This window comes from Trichosurus vulpecula, chromosome 8, assembly GCF_011100635.1.
Source record: "Trichosurus vulpecula isolate mTriVul1 chromosome 8, mTriVul1.pri, whole genome shotgun sequence".
Lineage (NCBI taxonomy): Eukaryota > Metazoa > Chordata > Mammalia > Diprotodontia > Phalangeridae > Trichosurus > Trichosurus vulpecula.
The window spans coordinates 191,637,015-191,659,855 of record NC_050580.1 but is presented as its reverse complement, the minus strand read 5'-3'; the positions used below and the strand labels follow the sequence as shown (position 1 = coordinate 191,659,855).

General features: G+C 41.1%; 1 protein-coding gene across 1 annotated transcript in view; it reads left to right on the top strand.

Annotated features, from left to right (window-relative positions):
* The window catches only part of RASGRP1 (RAS guanyl releasing protein 1), a 119,544-nt gene extending 100,829 nt beyond the window's left edge, over positions 1-18,715 (top strand). The window contains exons 13-17 of the mRNA XM_036769527.1: positions 5,240-5,384; positions 6,493-6,529; positions 9,277-9,429; positions 11,739-12,121; positions 18,424-18,715. Of these exons, the coding sequence (XP_036625422.1) occupies positions 5,240-5,384; positions 6,493-6,529; positions 9,277-9,429; positions 11,739-12,121; positions 18,424-18,561 (856 nt within the window). The 3' untranslated portion in view covers positions 18,562-18,715. The remainder of the gene's footprint in view (positions 1-5,239; positions 5,385-6,492; positions 6,530-9,276; positions 9,430-11,738; positions 12,122-18,423) is intronic.
* The last annotated feature ends 4,126 nt before the right edge of the window (positions 18,716-22,841 follow it).

Sequence of the window (22,841 nt, the reverse complement as noted above, 5' to 3'; positions counted from 1 at the left end):
GGCCACATGTGGCTTCAAAAGGTGCAGGTTCCCCACCCCAGGACTGGACATTTTCTCAGATTCTGATGACCTTTTGGACTTCTCCAAAACAGAAACTATACTCCAAAGCAACTTCAGCTGGCTTTGTGGTCTAAGACACCCAGAATCCAAAAAAAGGTTTAAAAAAAGGCCTAGAATTAACACTCAGTGACCCTGAGCTCATTCAGATCCCCTTCCCTGCCTCCCATGCTATCAACAGCAAGGCTACAATAGTAGACCCCAGAACCAAGACAGGCTTACAACAAAACCCACCCTCCAAGCCCCAGTCCTTCCTCCCTTCTTTCAGTGGCACGGAGACCCCATCTCCAGGCTGTGGAAGTTTGCCCAGGTCACAACAAATTGACAATGTCCACAACCCTATAGAGTCAGTGCTACAAAGCTCTCCACTAATGGTGCTAGGGTGGACAGCCCCAGAGCACCAATGAGGCAACTCTCTGAAATGCCCAGGAAAGGCCAGAGACCTAAGGAAGAGGAAGCAGAAAAGGACACGAGGACAGGACACGTTATGTAAAGGTGGGGCTGTGAACACTCCAATAAGCCTGAGGGAAAGAGCACAGCATCCAGCTGGGACCAGTTCTGACTACCCAAAAGCCACTTAAGGCAGAGACCTAGGCTGGTGAACTATAAATTTCCCACCTGGGAGAAGGCTGAGACACTCTGAAATCCAGCACCCAGGAAAACATCAGAAGGGACAGTCAGAAAGGAAATAGGGGAAAACTGGGGGAGAGAGGGAAGATGGGGAGAGACTGAAAATACCAAAGATCTCAGGGAAGAAGAGAACTCAAAGACCCTGAACATAAGCAGATAAATCAACAGGGAACACATTAACAAGAGAAAGAAGTATGGTCTTCAGAGCTAGTAAATGAGTTCAGGCATCCATGAATAAATACTGCAAAACAAAGGAAAATAATGCCACACTTGATGAGACAGAAGATCCTGTGGCATGTGAGGAGAACATGGAACCACAACATGCTGTTTCTGAGAGGTTCAAAAGAGAAATGAGGGTGGTGAAAGCAGAATTTTTGTCCTGCACAGCAAAAATAATGGGCAGAATAGAAAAACTTGGATCTGTGAAGGCAAGGCTCATGAAAGAAACCACAGAGAGGACAATAGATTGAGAATGCAAATATACAAAAGTGAAAGACCATCTAGAAGAAAAGAAACAAAAACCAATAATTTTAAAGGAAAATAACCTCACTATGTAAGCAGAACATAATTGATCTCAATGACAGGATTTGTACAGACAACCGAATATGTCTCACAGAAAAATACTATAGGACGAAAAACCTTAACATCAAAAAGCAAGAAATAATAGAAGAGAGCTGCCCAGGACTTCTGAACAAACAAAATGAAATACCAGTTGAAAGAATTCATAAATCAGCTCCAGGAAAAAATAAACGACACAAACAAACCTGAGGCTGCACATGCAAGTCACATAGTGGTTAAATTTAACAATTCTATTCAAAAACAACAAGTTCTTCAAATCATTAGGGAAAAGACCTGCAAATACAGAGGAAAAGAAATTCAAATAAGGTAAGACTATTCTGTATGTATCAGAAAACATAGGAGGGCATGGAATAATGTGCCCTGAAGAACAGTGGCTCTGAGGATACAGCCCATCATGAACTACCCTCCAAATCTGACTTTATCCATACATGGAAAAAAGATGGACACTGAATAATTAAGAGGCATTTGAAATGTTTTTAGAAAGAAAACCAGAACTGAAGAGACTGCTTCTAGAATACAATAGAAATTCAGAGAGAGTGAACTAAATGCATCAAGTAAGGACAGCGACAGCAGTAGAATGATCAGTTAAAAACTTTCTAAATGTATACAATGAGATAAGGGTAAAGGCAAAAGTCTGGTGGAGATAACAGTGAGGAGGTGAGCATGGAGCATTATGGATAAAACCTGGCAACAACCTGCCTAGAGGTGAATCAATATTTCTTTGTGAGATTACATTACAACACAGAAGGACACATAAAAGAAGAGGAGGGGGATGGAGCAGGGAGCAGGAAGATAGAGGGGAATGTGCAATGTGCTAGGGTCCAATCAAATGTCTAGCAATGAGGGGAAGGTGACCCCTGGTGTCAGGTGACCTGCAGGGGAGTGGGTGAGGGGAAAGGAGAAAAGATTTAAAAGAGGGAGAAAGGAAGGAACCCTTGCTGGTGGGAGGGGTTTCTACTCATGACTGCTCCTATGGATGAAGAGAGGTGGTCTGTGAAGGGAGTTTATGCCTTTAATTTCTTTCTCTAGTCTTATTGCTGTTATTAGCATTTCCAGAACCATATCAAATAATAATAGGGAGAGTGGGCATCCTTGCTTTACCTCTGTATTTATTGGAAAAAGTTCTTGCTTATGATACTTGCTTTTGACTTTAGATAGACACCTTTTATCATATTTAAAAAGGTCACTCTATGCCCATACTTTGTAGGATTTTTAGCATAACGAAGTGTTGTACTGTGTCAAAGGCTTTTTCTGCATCTGTTGAGATGATCATGTGATTTTGGGTTGCTTTGATTTTTAATATAATTAATTATGTTGATTGTTTTCCTAATATTGAACCATATTGCATCATTAGTATAAATCCCACTTGGTCATCAGAATGATTTCTTCTTCTCTGTTTGACAGAATTTTGTTCAAAATTTTTGAGTCAATGTTCATTTATGTATTGGCCCAGTTTTTTTTCTGTATTTTATCTTTGCCTGGTTTAAGTATTTTGATTATATTTGTCTCACAAAAAGATTCCGGTAGCGTGCTTTCTTTCGCAATTTTTGAGAATAATTTGTGAAGTATGAGTACTAAATGTTATTTAAAAATTTGATGGAATTCTCCTGCGAATCCATTGGGGCCAGGAGTTTTTCCTTTGGTAACGCCTTTATGACTAGAACTATTTCCTTTCCAACTGGTCTTCTAATGGTTTGGGTATTTTATATTTTTGAACTTATGTACCTATTTCTTTTCTGTTCTTAGTTTTGCTAGCATGTAAATGTGTAAAATACATTCTGATTATTCTTTTTATTTCTTCTGGTTTTGCTGTGATTTCAACTTGCTCATTTTTTTATTGATTTGCTTTTCTGCTCTCTTCTTTTTAATCAGATTAATTAAGGGTTTCTCAATTTTATTAGTCTTTTCAAAGAACCAATTTTTGGTTTTATCATTTTCCTATTTTTTGTTTACAATTTATTTTCTCTCTAATTTTTAATATATCTTGTGTACTATTTTAGGTTTATGTGTTTGTTGGCTTTCTAATTTAAAAAAAATACACATTCAGTTCATTAATCCTTTCTTTTTCTATTTTGTTAATGTATATTTGCAAGGATATGATTTCCCCCTGAGGACTGCTTTAGCTATAACTCAGAAATTTTGGTGTGTTGTTTTATCATTATCATTTTCTTTTACATAGTATTCACAACCACATGAAAGAATATCCAAATCCCTAATAATTAGAAAAATGAAAATCAAAACAACCCTGAAGTTTCACTTTGCATCCTGCAAATTGGCCAAAATTTTTGAAAAAATGACAATAGTCAATATTGGAGGGGTTGTGGAATGATAGGCACACTAATATATTGTTGGTGGAGCTGTAAAATAATACGATCATTTTGGAAAGCAATTTGGAATTACACAAATAAAATGACTTTGAACCAGAGACTCCATCACTAGGCTCATTACCCCAAGAAAGTCAAAGAAAAGTCTCCATATACTCCAAAATATTTATGTCAGCACTTTTTGTGATAGCAAAGAATTAGAAATGAAGTAAATGCCCATTACTTGGGAAATGGCTCAACAAATCATGGTACATGAATGTAATAGCATATTACTGTGCTGTAAGAAATGATGTATGTGATTAATATAGAGAAGCATGGGAAGATCTGTATGAATTGATGCAGAGTGAAGTAAATAGAAACAAGAAAACAACATACACAATAAACTATAACAATGTAAATGGAAAGAACAACTACACACCAAAAAAAAAATGTAAAGCAAGACTTGAATGAAAACATATGAAAGGACACCCCCAATCCACCCCTTTGTGGAAGCGGGAGATTTACAGGTGTTACATATTGCATATGTTTTCAGATTTTTTCAAGGTATTGATTAGTAGTGCTGACTTTCTCCCTCTCTAAAAACTATTTGTTCTATGAGATGGCTCTTGGGGAAAGGGAGAGGTACTTGGAATAAAATAAAACTTTTAAAAGTTTTTTTAAAAAAAAAAGACTTTCTTACATCCTTGAGAGTGCTTTCAGGCAGGATCCCATCAAAACCATCCTAGACTTGGAGGAAAGCATGTCATTTTTTTTTTTAAGATTTCAGGAAGAGATTCCATTGTCTACTGTAGTAATCCACATTCCAATGAAAGGAAATTCTTCCTTATACCCAATTTAAGCTTCCCATGCTGTAACATATCCCCCTACCTGCCTATAGGAGGTAAGGGGGAAAGCTAGTACTTAACATCCCATCATGCATGGATTCCTTCTCCATCTGTTCTTCTAGTTAAATAATTCTGGGATGGGAGTGGGGGAAGACAGAGATGAATTTGTGGAAGCAGAGTCTTGCTAGAAGAATCAGCTGCAGGTGCACAACGACCAAGCTTTCTTGCTCTCTCTACTAGATGGACTAGAAAGTATCAGACACAAACTGTGTTTGTGCGTGTGTGTGTGTGTGTGTGTGTGAGAGAGAGAGAGACAGAGAGAGAGAGAGAGACAAAGAGACAGAGACAGAGACAGAGAGATGGAAGCTCAAGATCACAAAGAGCTTTTTGCCATGGAGTCAGGAGTATCTGTCTTCCAACTGTGACTTTGTCCCACTGTCCTGATAACGGAGTACTCTTCCAGGAATTCATGGAAATAAAGTGAGATTAACTCTAAGAAATACGGGTTACCGCTAGAGCAAAGGTTCTTGACCTAGGGTCCGTAGACTTGTTTTCTTACCATTGTGATAACTGTATTTTAATATAATTGGCTTTCTCTGTAACCCTATTTTATTTTATGATGTTGAAAACATGTTTCTGAGAAGGGGTCCATAGCCTTCACAGGCTGCCAAAGGGGTCCAGAACACACAAAAAGATGAAAAATCACTGCGCCGGGGGAGAAACAACATAGAAATGCCAAGGGCTAGAGGGAGAAGGGAGTTTCTAACACCTAGAACCCCTCCACACCCACATACTCATCCCTTTCATTCTTTGGTCTGCTAACAGGGAAGGCTTGATCAGTCGGGATGAAATCACCGCCTACTTCATGAGGGCCAGTTCGATCTATTCCAAGCTGGGCCTCGGCTTTCCTCATAACTTCCAGGAGACGACTTACTTAAAGCCCACCTTCTGTGACAACTGCGCTGGATTTGTGAGTTTCCTCTCTGGAGCTTTGGGGTTGGAAAGGGGAGATAAAGGTGTGGGGGGTGGGGGCAGAGGCGGTGTGGAATAAGAGAGGAAAAGGATGACCAATTATTACTCACCGTGACATAGACGCTGACCCTGTTGTCATTCAGTCATGTCTGACTCTCTGTGGCCCCATTTGGGGTTTTCTTGGCAAAGATACTGGAGTGGTTTCCCATTTCCTTCTCCAGCTCATTTTACAGATGAGGAAACTGAGGCAAACAGGGTGAAGTGACTTGCCCAAGGTCACGAAGCTAGTAAGTATCTGGACTTGAACTCACGTCTTCAGTGCTCCATCCACAATAATAATAATAACGGTAATTACGGCTGCCATTGATATAGAACTTTAAGGCTTATAAAACAACGTGCATGCCATTTCATTTGATCCTGGCAGTACCCTGTGAGACTGGTACTATCGTTTTTCCCCTTTGATGAAAAACAGGCTGACAGAGCTTAAGCTAGCTCATTTATGGGCCACACATCTAGTAAGTGCCCGAGGCAGAATTTGAATTCATACCCTACTTAGCCCAGGAGCCTAAAAAGTAGTCACCGGCTGGTGTGGTACTCACTCTGAAATGAGCACTCAACTCTGAAATCAGAGAACTGGATTTAAATTCCAGCTCTGACATATTTTACCCGTGTGACTGGGAATCACTCAACCTCCCTATCCCTCGGTCTCCTCATTTCATTCATTTGGTCGGGTGCGACCTTTTGACTGAGTCCAAGTTTTACAGAACAAATCCTTTTATTAAGAGGATTTGTCCTATGAATTTTGGATTCAAAGGGCTGCGCTTGAGGATCTAGAGGGCCACATGTGGCCTCAAGGCCACAGGTTTCCCCACCCCTGGTCCAGGCAGTACCGTATCTGCTTTCCAAGGACCAACCTAGCTAAGCGTAGAGAGTCTTATCACCGGTAGACTGGTCACTTGGTGGCTGCGGCCACCTAGAAGACAAATTTACCAAGAGGGGGAATTGCGATCAGAGAGAAAAAATATCAGGGAATCAAACAAAATGGATGAAGTGGGACCATCATTGTGGAGAGAGGTTTTCTAATGTTTTTCTTGTTTGCCTTATAGCTCTGGGGAGTGATAAAGCAAGGTTATCGGTGCAAAGGTAAATTCCAGCTTTCTGTGTTGTTTTGTGTGCTGACCAATGACTTTAGTGACTTAGCTGGGTCAACATACACAGCCCCTCATGCCTTCTTCTAAGGAGACAAGTCCCCTTGGCAGCCACCCATTCATTTCTACAGCTTTCAAAGTTACCTCCAAACTAGCTTCTCTATTCCATGTTCTGGGACCAGTTATATCTATATCTATATCATATGTATGTATGTGTGTGTATATATATATATATATACACACACACACACATATATATATATAATGTGTGTGTATATACATATATGTGTGCGTACATACATATATATCTATATATTATATATATAATATATCTATATATCTGTCTATATCTATATCTATATCTATACCTATACCTATATATATCTATATCTATATCTATACCTATACCTATCTATATCTATACCTATATCTATCTATATATCTATATCTATCTACATCTATCTATCTATACCTATATCCATATCTATATAGATATCTATATAGATATATATATACACACACAATTATCCTTTTCACATTGCAGGGATTAGGGACATAGTACCCCTGCAATCCAGAAAATCCACGTAAAATTTTTTTGGCCCTCCCTTTTGTAACCAGAGAAGAAGTCTGAATTTTTTCTTTTTCTTTTAAGGGATGCTTACAGTATTAAAAGATAAAATATGTTGATATTATACAATACTATACATATATCTTATGCATTTCTGAGTTTCTAAACTTTTTCTGTGTCATCTGCTGGCCTTCATGTGTCATCTGTGGCTTCCACAAAACTCCCCCTAAATTCTCATTTAATTTTTTATGCCAACCTGTGATATATTGAAGCTGCAATGGGGAAAGTCATGATGTGGAATGGAGGTAACTATATATATATTTTTCGTATACATATATATGTATGTATATATATGTAGAGAGAGAGATACACACATGTGTATAAGTGTGTATATATGTATACATATATGTATATCTATATATGTGTGTATGTGTGTATATACACACACGTATGTATATATATAGATAGAGATATCTCTTCCCCACATAGACTCTGGGCACAGCAAAAAGTCTAGGTCTCTGCTTCTCTGGTAGCCAGCCTAGAGGAGCCCTCCAGTCCCAGTGGAAGAGCCACACCAATAGGACAGATGGTTGCTGCTTTAAAAAGTTAGCCCATTACTGCATTAACAGAAACCTAGCATCCAGAAAAAGAAGAGACATAGTCCCCTCACAGTCTATGCTGGAATGTGCTTATGCAGAGTATACTCAGCTCCACTCTGAGCACCACATTTTAGGAGGGACATCAGCAAACTGGGGCCAGTCCAAAGGAGGGTGACCATGATAGGAGAGGAGCTTGAAACCAAGCATAGGACAATCAGGTGAAGGCAGTGATACCATGTCGCCTAGAGAAAAGACTTGAGGTGAACATGATTTGTCTTCATAAATTGGAAGGGTTATCATTTGACAGAGGCATTAGATTGAATCTGCTTGACCCTAAAAGATAGAACTCTGAACCATAGGCAGGAGAAGTTCTAGGGAGGCAGATTTCATCTGAGTGTAAGGAAGAGCTGTCTAGTGATTAGAGCTGTATGGAAATGGAGTGGGCTGCTTCTTCACGTAGGTGAAATAAATCATTGTCGGGATATGTGCAGGGGGCAGGGAGCTGCCTCAGAATTGGGAAGGACCATATAGGTCACTTAGATCATAGGGTTTGGAGACGTCACTTAGAATCATAGAATCTCGGAATTGGAAGTGATGGCCTCGAACCCTGGTTAGCATGTCCACATTCGGCACACTCCAGGACAGAATCCTGGATCCAGGTATCAAGGATATTCAGAAGTGAGGAACAAGAGATGGTGGCTGAAATCTCTGGATCATTTGCCTCAGACACTCCCCTCGCATCTTGCCTCTAATCTCCTAACCTTAAGAGAAGCCAAGACAGTCTTTGATTTGGAGACACAAAATACCTGCTAGATAGATTAACTCATTAAGAATGGCCCTTGCAGGGGGCAGCTAGGTGGTGCAGCAGTTAGAGCAGTGGCCCTGGAGTTAGGAGAACCTGAGTTCAAATCCAATCTCAGACACTTGCTAGCTGTGTGATCCTGGGCAAGTCACTTAACCCTGATTGTCTCACAAAAAAAAAAAGAAAAAACAAAGGGTGGCCCTTGCTACCTGTGTTGCAGTTTTTCCAAGTGAAGAGACTATCTAGTTTTCTAACCTCAGACAGAACAGCAAAGCGAGCTTGGAAAAGCTTAACACCAATCGGGAGTTATTTAGTCTTCATTCCTGCTTACCGGTGTGAGCTGGTCCCTGAACTTCACACTCCTTCTCCTGCTTCCCTACGCTTGTGTGGGCCACGCCTCACGCCTAGAATGCACTCTCTCCTCATGTCTACCTCAGAGTAACTGACTTCTTTCAAGTCTCAGCTCAGGTGCTCTCTCCTCCATGAAGCCTTCCCCGATTTCATCACCTCTTCCCCAGCCCCTCCATTAGTATTCTCTTCCCCAGTGTACCTTGTATTATGCCATTTTGTGTCCACATTGCCTACAATATATAAATACAAATTTATTCCTGGTAGAATAAAAACTCCTCGAGGGCGGGGACTGTTTCATTTTTGTCTTTATGTCCCTAGAACCTAACACAGTGCCGTGCTCATAGGAGGTGCTTAATAATTGTTGAATTAAATCAGATGAAAGGAAAGAAAACTGAGTCACTGACTAGGATTTTTGTCTACAGATTGCGGGATGAACTGCCACAAACAATGCAAGGATCTGGTTGTGTTTGAGTGCAAGAAGAGATCCAAGAGCCCAGCTTTGCCCGCAGAAAACAGCACCTCTGCAGGGCTGGCATCTACCCTCTGCCCACTAGGAGTCAAAGATGCACAACATGGTAAGTGGTGGGACTTGGAGCCGCCATCTTGAGATCTGGGGAATGGGAAACAGAATGGGGCAGGAAGGACAGGCAAGGTCCTATCGAGCACCATCCACCATGGGCACAATTTCACCCAGGAACCAGTTGGCCTTTGAAAGTTAATGCCTATGCTTGAGTTACTGCTGAGTTGAATTTTAACCAAGTCCAGGATTGACATCCACCCAATCCCATGCCAAAACCCTCTGCTAACGTATGCAGCCTAGTGGTACTAGAATAGGGGGAAGGCAGGTAGGATACAGCAATCAACCACCAAATTTGTAATAAGGGCCTACTCTGTGCCCAGAACTATGATCAAGTTTGTAGAAATAATAGGCCTTGGGTCCTGTCTAGGAGTTAATGATGTACCTAGGAGTCATGGCACACATCTCTGGTCCCTGCTGCACTGGAGGCTGAGGCTAGAAGATCAAGCTAAGTTTAGGGGTTCTGTGATATAGTAGGGCTAAAGCTAATCAGGTGTCCACGTTAAGTCCAACACCAATATGGCAAGCCCCTGAAAGTGCAGGGTCATCAGGCCGCCTAATGGGGGAGGTGGGAGGGACTGGCCCAGGTCAGGAAAACAGAGCAGGTTGAAGCTTCTATGCTGATCAATATTAGAATTGGGCCCTTGAGTGACTGCTCTCCTTCTAGCCTGAGTGATTTAGGGAGACGCAGTCTCAGAAAGGGGAAAAAAAAGTATTGATGATCTACTTACAGAGACAAGACACACCCATGAGCTATTTAATCAGTAGTCCTCCATAGTACGTAGTAAGTGCCCAATGAGGGCTTGGTGCTCGGCAAAGGGAGTCATGGCTGTGGGGAGAGGCCAAGAAGGCTTCGCTGGAGGTAGGGACATTTGAGTAGCAGTGGGTAGGAAGCAGATAAGTGGGGAGAAAGGGGGAAAGCATTCTAGGTAGGGAGAGCTGTACAAACAAAGACAAGGACTAAGGAAGCAGAAGCCACATCCAGAAGGCTACAGTTAAAGGTTATTTTTGAAAGCCATGGAAGATGTTTGAGCAGGGTGGTGATGCAGTAAAAGTAGCGTAGGCCTTGCTATCACAGGGAAATGTCATTAATTGTCCCCAGGCCTTGTCATCTGGGCTATATAGTGGGACACTGGATACTCTGAGAGGATATTTGAGGTTCAAGTATAGATTATAATCTGCACAAAAGTGCAAAATCTGTGCTCTCTTTCCATCTTTTATCCCCAGTGCCCTGTGTACACAGTGGATGCCTAATAAGTGTTTGCCAAATTGATTATGGATGCACCACAGTTTCACATGGTGCAAATCCACCACGTTCGAGACGCTGTACTAAGCAAAGACAAAAGTGAAACAGTCTTGGTACCCATGTAGCTTACATTTCACCGGGAGAAGGGAAATATCGTGGATGTACAAAACCTAAGGATAGAAACTGGCCCTGGGAGTATTTACGTAGCAGGAATTATAGGGTAAAAAAACTGCCCCCTACTGGTGCAGGTCAGCACCTTCTCTCTTCTTAGAGTTGCTTAAAAGACTGAGGGTTTAATTAACTTGTACAGAATCACGCAGCCAGTATTTTTCTAGGGCAAGACTTGAAATCAGGTCTTCCTGGCTTCAAGATTTGCTCCCTATCCATATAATTTAAAACCTGCAAAAAATAAATACAAAGTAATTTGGAATAGTCTGGTCTGGTTAGAATTTAATATAACCACAAATATCTGAAGGTTCTTTTCAGTTCTCATGGCTGTTATGCAGCATTTCTGAATGAAGCTTATTTCCGTCCACTTCAAAGCAGCATGAACATTTCTAAAAGGAAATTATATTTATTGGAGAGAGCTTTCTTAAGATTCTAGCTTTTTCTCATTTCTGAGATTAATCCATCAACCTTGAGTCAAGGGTCATAACTAGGGTAGGTTAGTTGGAGCATTGGTTCCTGTGCACATAAATTTAGAGGTTGCTACCACTTGCACTTCACTTTAAAATCGTCTGGGCTTGGCCTGTGCTAGCAAGAATAATTAGTTATTTTTATTAGTTATATTTAGTTATTTAAATAAGTAGTTATTTATGACCAATTCTCCTCTCTGAGGTGTCCTAGAGTCTCTGTCTCCCCACTATGAGCAGTGTTCTAGGGTCTCTCCCCACCTATTCCCTCAACTGAATTGTCTTTAAAAATTGATTTGAGGGTTCATTTTGTGTCCCTTGTCCTGGGGTACGTTTTCTGCTGCCCTAGTTACAAAAAGTGCTTGTTATCACTCTGTTGGGCTCTCTGTTTACACAAGACAAATTGATGTGTTGTATATCTTCCCTTAGGATCTGAGGAAGGACCTTTCCTAGTGAATGGGGAAACCATGGAACACAACGAGGAGAGCAAAGATCGAACAATCATGCTGATGGGTGTGTCTGCTCAGAAGATTTCTGTCAGGCTGAAACGGGCCATGGCCCACAAGGGCACACAGACAGAGTCAGTCACTTGGGTTGGCCATGAAGCCCCTAGCGGCTCGTTCTTGCTGTCTTCCCCAAGAAAGGGAGCCCAGGACACTCTGTATCTACTTCCCAGCTCCATGTCCCCCTGCCCCAGCCCAGTCTTGGTCCGCAAGCGGGCCTTTGTGAAGTGGGAGAACAAGGAATCCATCACGAAATCCAAGGAGGACCTCCGACACCTCCGACTCCCCACCTACCAGGATCTGGAGCAGGTACTGCTCTCCCCCACACCCTATGCCTTCCCCTTTTCCTAATGGAGAAGATTAGAGAGAAAAGCGGAAGCCAGATAGCCCAGGAATAATGCCTTATTTTGGGGATATGAGATAAGTTAGGCACCAGACAGGCATAGTGGAGAATTGAGGGAATGAAACTACCACTGGTATCTAAAAATAACACCAGGTTTAGATTCAGAAGATCTTTGTTTGAATCCCATCACAGTTACTTACCTTGGGCAAGCTGACCCCCAAGCGAGTCACATAACCTGTTTCCTCATTTGCAAAATGAGGATAATACCAGCCCTCTCTACCTCATTGGATTGTTTTTAATTTTTTTAATTAAATTTTTTATTTATTTAAATTTCAAATTCAATTTTTTTCAATTAAAAAAATTTCTTTACTCTTTCTCCCTTCTTCCCACTTACCCCACCCCCACCAGTGAAAAAAAAAAAACTCTTGAAACAAATATGCCTAGTCAAGCAAAATGAATTTCCACATTGGCCATGTTTCACTCTGTATCTTCTGTCTGTTACCTCTCTGGCAGGAGGTGGGTCATAGGCTTCATTATTGGTGCTCTGCAATCGTGGTTGGTCATTGCATTGGTCAAAGTGTTGAAGTCTTTCAAAGTTGTGTCTCTTTACAATGTTGATTGTTCTCCTGGTCCTGCTTATTTTATGCAGCATCAATTTCACACAAGTCTTCCTAAGTTTTTCTGAAACATTCCCCTTTCATAACTCCTTACTAGATGGCACAATAAATAGAGTCCTGGTCCTGGGATCAGGAAGACCTGAGTTCAAATCCAGCCTCACACATTTAGGACCTGGGCAAGTCACTTAACCTCTTCTCAGCTTCCTCATCTGTAAAACGGGGATAATTACGTCACTTACCTCATAGAGTTATTGTGATGGCTAAACGAGATATTGTTTGTCAAGAGCTTAGCATAAGGCCTGACAAATAGTAGGTGCTGAATAAATCCTTGCTTCTTCTCTCTAGCTACTCAAGGCACAATAGTATTCTATGACATTCATATACCGTAATTTTTTCAGCCATCTCCCGATTGATGTGTACCCTCTCAGTTTCTAGTTCTTTGCCTCTACAAAAAGAGCCACTACAAATATTTTTCTATGTGCGGATCCCTTTGTTTCTTCAGTCGTTAGAAGATACAGGCCTAATAATGGTGTTACTGGGTCAAAGTAACTCTTGGGGCATAGTTTCAAATTTTGCTTTCCAGAATGGCTGGACCAATTCATGGCTCCATCAGCTGTGCAATCATACAGCTCACAGGATTGCCCTGAGATTCAAACGAGACAACATTTTAAAGAAGCATTCTATAGGCCACAAAGCAATACACACGTGAGTGTTGATACAACTGTTATGAATAGCTTTTATTATGCAGAAGCAAGTTTCAGGCCTGTTATCTCCTGGTCTCAGTGTATCACTTCCCATGGTTTATGGAAAGACCATATAGGACCCCTGGACCTCAGGTTTCCTATCCCTAAATCACAACTATTCCAGGATATCAATTGTAGCAGCCAAGAGTAGGTAAAGCCCTAAATCCAGCAGGTTTATCTTTGAAAAGCCTCCCAAATTCACATTGCTGTTCAGTTGTTTTCAGTCACGTCTGACTCTCCATGAGGGATTTTCTTAGTGAAGATATTGAATTGGTTTGCCATTTCCTCCTCCAGCTCATTTGACAGATAAGGAAACTGAGGCAAACAGGGTTAAGTAACTTGCCCAGGGCCATATAGCTAACAAGGGTCCGAGGCCAGGTTTGAACTCAGAAAGATGAGTCTTGCTGACTGTGGGCCTGGCATTGTGCCACCCAGCTGCCCAAGAGTTGGCATTAGCCAGATGAAATCTGTCCTGATGCCCAACCTCTCCCTTTGGTAGAAGCTAACATTTGTCCGCCCAGTTGCTCCCTTGCTGGATCCTGCTCTTGCTGCTTTGTTCTCTCCCAGAGGTAGCATGGTATGGTGCAAAAAGGGGGCCAGAGCTGGAATCAGCGAGCTGGAATTCCTCATTTACCCTTCAGCAAACCATTTAACCCCTCTGAGTCTCAATTTCTTATTTGTAAGGTGGAAGGGGTTCACAACTTTATCGGATCATAGTTTTAGAATTGGAAGGGACCTTGGAAATCAAGTCAGATGAGGAAACTAAGGCCCAGAGAGGTCAAATCATTTGCCCAGGGGACACAGCTAGCAGGTGTCTGAAGTGACACTTGAATCCAGATCTTCTTCACTTCTGGCCCAATGCCTTGCTCACTGTACCCTGCTGTCTCTCTGTCATCTGTCTGCCTGATAGGGTTACCGAAGCCACCCTTCAGCCCTTAAACTAAACTAAAAACTAAAGTTTGGTACTTAGAAATTGAACTGAAGGAAGCTGGAGGAAAACACAGTGCCAGGGAGAGGCTGGTCCCATGTGTTGATGGAAAGGAAAGGACTTCTGAACAAAAAAAAAAAAAAACTATGTGGTGGGGTAGGGGGTAGGGAAAAGAGAAGTGTTTCATGAACCACGTCATTTCAGAAAATGACAAAATACAGATTTGGGTAATGGACTTTTTCAGGAAGAAAAATGCTGAAAAGCAACTTTTGAGAATTTGGAGTCCTGTGGAAAGGAAAATTTTGAGAATACATATATGGCAAATCCATTCAGCATCTAAAGTGAATAAGCTTCAAGTATCTGCTTCCCACTAGCAGGAAAAACCCAATTTTGGCAGATATTTCTAGATGAAAAAAGCAGTGGGTAGAATTGAGATGTGAAATGTGTTGAAGCATCATAGATTATTACAGAGGTGAAGGGGGTGGGGCAGAGTAAAGAATTGCCGCAACTCTCTTAACCTTCCTAAGATCCTTTCTGGTCACTTTGCTGTACCCATCTCTTGCATCCCCAGTTTTACCTTCACCCTGCCTGGCCAGAGCTGGTTTCCTTCTTCCAATTAAATTCTGAAAAATCTCTTTTTATCACGTGCCTAGGATCCCTCGTCAGTGACCAAATGACGATCATTTGTGGCCCCTGCTGACTTGACTATCTGGTGGTTTTGCTACCCTCCAGCCTGCTGACTTGGGAACTTACACACCCAAGCAGATAGGTCTGGGGAATCCTGGTTTCCATCTGTAATGGGTTCACATACCTGGTAGCCAAGTGCATTCTTTTGAGTCAATAAACCAAGAACTAATTGTTGTTTGCACATGCCAGTTTAATATTTAAGATGTTATTTTCTTTTTTTTTTAATCATTATTTATTTATTTAATATTTTTAGTTTTCAGCATTAATTTTCACAAGAGTTTGAAATACAAATTTCCTCCCCATTTCTACCCTCCCCTCCACTCCAAGATGGCATATATTCTGATTGCCCCATTCCCCAGTCAACCCTCCCTTCTGTCACCCCACTCTGCCCCCCCATCCCCTTTTCCCTTACTTTCTTGTAGGGCATGATAGATTTCCATGCCCCATTGTCTGTATATCTTACTTCCTAGTTGCATGCAAAAACTTTTTTTTTAAACATCTATTTTTAAAACTTTGAGTTCCAAATTCTCTCCCCTCTTCCCTCCCCACCCACCCTACCTAAGAAGGAAGCAATTCAACATAGGCCACATGTGTATCATTATGCAAAACCCTTCCACAATGCTCATGTTGTAAAAGACTAACTATATTTTCCTCCTTCCTATCCTATCCCCCTTTATTCAATTTTCTCCCTTGACCCTGTCCCTTTGCAAAAGTGTTTGCTTTTGATTACCTCCTCCCTGTATCTTCCCTCCCTTCTATTGTCCCCCCTTTTTATCTCCTTCCTCCTTCTTTCCTGTGGGGTAAGATACCCAATTGAGTGTATATGTTATTCCCTCCTCAGGTCAAATCTGATAAGAGCAAGATTCACTCATTCCCCCTCCCCTGCCTCCTCTTCTCTCCCAACAGAACTGCTTTTTCTTGCCACTTTTATGTGAGATACTTTATTCCATTCTATCTCTCCCTTTCTGTCCTCACTCAATATATTCCTCTCTCATCCCTTAATTTGATTTTTTTTAGATATCATCCCTTCATATTCAACTCAGCCTGTGCCCTCTGTCTATATACATATATATACATATATATATATATGTATGTATATGTATGTATGTATGTATGTATATTCCCTTCAGCTACCCTAATACTGAGGTCTCATGAATTATACACATCATCTTTCCATGTAGGAATGCAAACAAAACAGTTCAACTTTAGTAAGTCCCTTATGGTTTCTCTTTCCTGTTTACCTTTTCATGCTTCCCTTGATTCTTGTGTTTGAAAGTCAAATTTTCTATTCAGCTCTGGTCTTTTCACTGAGAAAGCTTGAAAGTCCTCCATTTTATTGAAAGTCTATATTTTGCCTTGGAGCATGATACTCAGTTTTGCTGGGTAGGTGATTCTTGGTTTTAATCCTAGCTCCATTGACCTCTGGAATATCATATTCCAAGCCCTTCAATCCCTTAATGGAGAAGCTGCTAGATCTTGTATTATCCTGATTGTGTTTCCACAATACTCAAATTGTTTCTTTCTGGCTGCTTGCAGTATTTTCTCCTTGATCTGGGAGCTCTGGGATTTGGCAACAATATTCCTAGGATTTTTCTCTTTGGGATCTTTTTCAGGAGGCAATTGGTGAATTCTTTCAATTTCTATTTTACCCTCTGGCTCTATTCCTAGGAGTTTTCTTTTTGGGATCTTTTTCAGGAGGCAATTGGTGAATTCTTTCAATTTCTATTTTACCCTCTGGCTCTAGAATGTCAGAGCAGTTCTCCTTGATAATTTCTTGAAAGATTATATCTAGGCTCTTTTTTTGATCATGGCTTTCAGGTAGTCCAATAATTTTTAAATTATCTCTCCTGGATCTATTTTCCAGGTCAGTGGTTTTTCCAATGAGATATTTCACATTGTCTTCCATTTTTTCATTCCTTTGGTTCTGTTTTATAATATCTTGATTTCTCATCAAGTCACTAGCTTCCACTTGCTCCAGTCTAATTTTTAAGGTAGTATTTTCTTCAGTGGTCTTTTGGACCTCCATTTCCATTTGGCTAATTCTGCCTTTCAAGGAATTCTTCTCCTCATTGGTTTTTTGGAGCTCTTTTGCCATTTGAGTTAGTCTATTTTTTAAGTTGTTATTTTCTTCAGTATTTTTGTGGGTCTCCTTTAACTAGTCATTGACTTGTTTTTCATTGTTTTCTCACATCACTGTCATTTCTCTTCCCAGTTTTTCCTCTACTTCTCTAACTTGCTTTTCCAAATCCTTTTTGAGCTCTTCCATGGCCTGAGTGAGACCAGTTCATGTTTTTCTTGGAGGCTTTTGATGTAGGCTGTTTGAATTTGTTGACTTCTCCTGGCCGTATGTTTTGGTCTTCTTTGTCACCAAAGAAAGATTCCAAAGTCTGAGTCTGAATCTGAGTCTGTTTTCACTGCCTGGCCATGTTCCCAGCCAACTACTTGACCCTTGAGTTTTTCGTCGGGGTATGACTGCTTGTAGAGTAGAGTACTTTGTTCCAAGCTTGAGGGGATGCACTATTGTTTTCAAAGCTATTTCTACACAGCCAGCTCTGCCACACCAGTGCTTCTCCTCCCCCAAGAACCACCAACCTGGACCTGATTCAGATCTTAAGCTGGCTCTGCACTCCTGCTCTGATCTGCCCCTTAATTCCTCCCACCAGGTGGGCCTGGGGCCAGAAGCAACTGCAGCTATAGTTCTGTCCTCAGAGCTGCACCACCTCTGCTGCCCCTGGGGTGGTGGCCAAACCGCAGACTCCTTTCACTCTGTCCCCGCAGCTTTTCCCACATGCTGTTGTCTTTGGTGTTTGTGGGTTGTGAAGTCTGGTAACTGCCACAGCTCACTGATTCAGTGCTAGGGCCTGTTCCGCCCGGCTCCTGGTCTGGTTGGTCCAGGCAGCTGGGCTCTGTTCCGCTCCTCTCCCACCTCTGTGGCATAGACCTTTCCCAGCAACCATCCAGGCTGTCCTGGGCTGGGGCCCTGCTTCCCTCTGCTATTCTGTGGGTTCTGCAGTTCTAGAATTTGTTCAGAGCCATTTTTTATAGGTTTTTGGAGGGACCTGGGTGGGGAGCTCATGCAAGTGCCTGCTTTCCAGCCACCATCTTGGCTCCACCCCCCAATATGTTATTTTCTACTCAGAAAAAAAAAAGCCCAACTATCTTGAAAATCACTTTTAATTTTTCTTACACTGAATGGGATATGCCAAATCAAATGCAGCATACTGGGACACCGCCAGACTGGATTTGCACTTCATTGCGCCTCTTATAACATATCCTTTATTCTCTCTTCTCAGGAAATAAATACTCTGAAGGCAGACAACGAAGTTCTAAGGACTGAACTAAGGTTTGCTCAGAAGAAGATTGAGTCTCTCAGGCTTGAAAGAGGCAACAACCATGTCCTGAGCCGTAGAGAACATCAAGACTGCTCCTAGCCCTGAAGCTAGGAGAGCATAGGAGCATCATGGAGAAGGGTAGACCTCGACTTTCTCCAGAGCTGCCAAGCACAAGGGAATGGGGAAAATGTTGGGATTTAGAGAGAGGTACTCTATTTAAAATATATGCCCTATTTTCTTTTTTTGGAAGAGGGAGGCAAGGCAATTGGGGTTAAGTGACCTGCCCAAGGTCACACAGCTAGTAAGTGCCAAATGTCTGAGGCCAAATTTGAACTCAGGGCCTCCGGACTTCAGGGCCAGTGTTCTATTCCCTGCGCCACCTAGCTGCCCCAACGCCCTCTTTTCAACCTGAAAAATTGTATATCAAAAAACACACACCCTCATTCCCTTTCCCATTCGTTTGAGGAGGTTCTCAATGGGGTATTATCCAGAGATGTTCTCCTCCTCTTCTCCCAGCTGAAAAAAAAGGCTATACAATATATGTCAGCACTCAGTACAATAAACATCTCCTTCTACCAAAACCCTCCCCACCCCAGCTCTAGTGCCAGTCCAGAGGAGCTGAAAACCTGGCTACAGGATCTTGACAAGACTCACAACCCTTTTCTTGAAACACTGCTCTTATGACCTCAAATAATCTCTACATCCTTCAAACTAAATTCTAAACTCAGCCCTAAGAAGACTCTTAAAAAAAATTATTCTCTTCCCTGTGGGACAGAAGCTACTTTACCTAAGAACAGGATTCATTTTCCTCCACCCATTCAACTTGTTTCAAGTCTGCGACAGTTCCCTTTCCATCAGAGATGAGGAAGAGAATCTGTTAGTCTGTCATCAGACTAACCTAGTCTTATACCTCCCCTCTCCAATCCTGGCACCTTTAATTTCAGTGAGCCATTATGGCTCATCTCACCACCATTATCCCATGTCTTTGGAGAAAACTGGCCAATCATTCTGTCTTTTGGGTGTCCATAGGTTTCCCAGTAGGGTGGCCATTCTCCTCCTTCCCCACTCTTCCAAACCTCACCTCTTCCTCTATCCCTAGACATTTCTACCTGAAAGTGAACTCACTTGTCCTCATTTTAAAAGCCTGTTAACAAAATATCACTACGTGCAATTGGGAGTTTATCTTGCCACCTCAACTATCTATCTAATCTGTATGATGATCATAATCAGAGCAGAGATACTGTCTTCAAATGTCATGACTGCCCATTTATATAGTGCTTCAACATTCACAAAGCACAATACACATTACATAGAAAGCATTCAGCATTTCTTTTAGAGTAGAAATGTTAGAGCTAGCAGGACCACCTAAAAGATCATCGTTTCCAGTCCTTAGTCCTTCAGTTTCTCAGAGGAAAGAAAACAAGGCTCAGATAGAGAAGTGTCTTTTGCAGGATCACAGCTTATAAATGGTCAAGTTGGAACTAAAATTGGCTCTTTCTATAGGGTTCCCAACACACTATACTGGACAGCTCTGCAGTTAAGGTAGTCTAAGAATTACTACCTACATTTTACAGACAAAGAAATGGATTCTCTTCATCTAAGTTCATATACCTAGTAAAATGGTAGGGTCAGATCTTATAACTTCTAAGTCCACTGCTATCAAATTAAGTACCCTATCATATGGCTTAAGCAACAGTGGTAGTTCAAACACCATACATTGACTCCAAACATGTATTTCTGCATTTGATAAAAGCATGTATTGAAGATGGCACAGCCAGAAAACACATTGGTACATGGATTTACATTGCACTGTGGCTAGAAAATCTTTTTTTTAACCTCTTCCATTCCATAATAAATTCTTAATTTCAGGAAACCTTCGAAAGCTCAGTTGGTCGTGACAAAATTCCTTTCTTTTTGTTTCAATGTATGTGTTCTGGAGATTATACCCTCTCGTTAGTAAAACTGTTTGAGGTATAAGCTAATTAGATGAGTAGTTTCAATAATGGCTGACATTGTAAATATGTATACATTGTGTATAGAAAATATTGTGCCTGCATGTAGGCTGAGGTTTTTCTTTCCTGTGTAAAAATGTGAATGTGAAACATGTACAATTTTTGGACATTCCTACATTAATCCCAAACACACCAGGGTATTCTAAAATCAGAAAATAGTAAAAATATCTTGCACACAAATTTATATATTATCATGTTAGACTTTCAGGCAAAGTATGGTAAGAGAAATTTTTATTAGTCAATTATAACAAAATTTGAGTTGATAATTTGTCCACAATCTTGGAAATTTGCATCATTCAATGTATTTAATCTGTCTCGTCTGAACAAGGGTTTGCAAATTCCTGTTTTGGCTCCCTTTCACTCCACCAAATGAGAATTTGGCTTATTTTTTTTATCTTGGGATGTCTTTCACTTTTAAACTTTGAATGCTCTGCTTTCCCAAAGATAGCCTCACTAGCCAGAACTAACATTTCCAGATGACTACAAACATTTATTTGTTTACTGGAAAGTAATTGAATGAGAGATAACTAATTTACCACAAATTTTCCCAGAACCACCAAGCCTGCAGGGATTTGGTTTTTTGGTTTTTTTTTTTTTGTTTTGCTTTGGTTTTTTGGTCACAGACACCCCTTAGCAGTCCGGCTAAGCCAAAAGACCAGTTCTTCGAATAATGTTTTAAAATAAAATGACAAAGGAAACCAACTAAATTGAAATAGTTAAGCAATTTATTTAAAAAAAAAAAGTTAACAGATCCCATGTTAAGATCTCTGTACTAAGGGTTCAATGAACAGAGCCTGGCAGGCTTATTTACTTTAAACCTTATGATGTGGAAATTACAGGACTGAAATGGAATAATTTGGTTAATACCTGCTTTACCATGATTTAACCAACCTTGGGGCTTGTGTGCTCACTGCAGAAGTCTCTTCTCAGAAGTGTTACTATTAGTAGGCAGTCTCATTTCTCATTGGTACTTAACACCCTCGTTGTAATTTGTAAACTGTGTCCAAAGTTGTACAATGTAAAAGAACTGACAGAAAATTCAAATGTACAGATTGTAAAGTCTTTTGATACCTAATGTAAGTTTTCTGTTTAATATTTATATGATAAAAGATATTAGGACCATCATCGTGTGTCATTTCTTTTAACAAAAAACATAAAAGCTTCACTTTAGACTTTTCAATTGCCTGAAAACTACTGGGATGTTGAATTATGGCTTTTAAAAAATGGCCAAGTAACCAAGCACATAATTCACTAATTAGCAACAGACTGAGAAACTTAAAAGTGGTCATGTATGTGTTAAAACATTCGTTCTACCTTCTTCAATTTTGTCAGTGTGGGTACCTCCCCCAGTCAACAGGCTTTTACTTACTACATGCCAGGCACTGTGCCAAGTGTGGAACAGATCACAATCCATACGTAAAATTAGTTAAGTAGTCTAGAAATTGATGCGCTGTGGCAGCTAGGTGGCACAGTGAGTACAGCACCAGCCCTGCAGTCAGTCAGGAGAATCTGAATTCGAATACGGCCTCAGACACTTGACACACTTACTAGCCGTGTGATCTTGGGCAAGTCACTTAACCCTAATTGCCCTGCCTTCCCCCCTGCAAAACAAACAAAAAAAGAAATTGATGTGCTAAGTTAACTCCCTGCCATCAATAGTGATGAGCCTCTCCAAATGTAGCTAGTCTGTTAATGGTCAAAAGACAAACACTGAATCACCAGGGCCATTTTTGAAACTCTTCTTTAGCTTGGTAGGAAAGTTTGTACTTCATTGGCCTAGACTTGAGAGAACCCAGTATTACTGAATGAACAAAATTAGTAATTCACCCCAAAATTGAGTTGATTAACCTAGGGTGGGTGGCAGGCCAGAAAAGGGATGTCTGGAGGTATGGTCCAGAGGATGTTGATTCAGTAGGATGGAGGGCCAAGATATGTGAGGTCAATGACTGGATGGGATGGGATGCAATGCATAGTCTGAAGTCAGCTAGAGTTTAGTTCGCCCTCCAAAAACAGGGCAGCTCAGCCTCAGAGTAAACCTTCAAAACTGCATGAATTAACTTGTCGGGATATTCTTTAGGCCAGGTCTGGAGGAGAAAGGACAGTGGCACAGGAGATGACAAGATGTCACCACAATAGGGTTTTAGTGGAGTTAAGATTTTATACCTTTAATGCCATAGCTTCAGCCCAACAAACTTATTCAATGGGGTTTGAAGAGATTGAGGGCAAGACAGAAAGGAAAAAACTTTTCCAGGATTTGGGAATGTCAGAGGTTAAAGGTACAACTTCACTTTGGTTTTGTGTTCTCAGCATAGTGCATTGGGATGGACACAATAACAGCTGTTTAATGAAGTGACTGAGCAGGAGTAG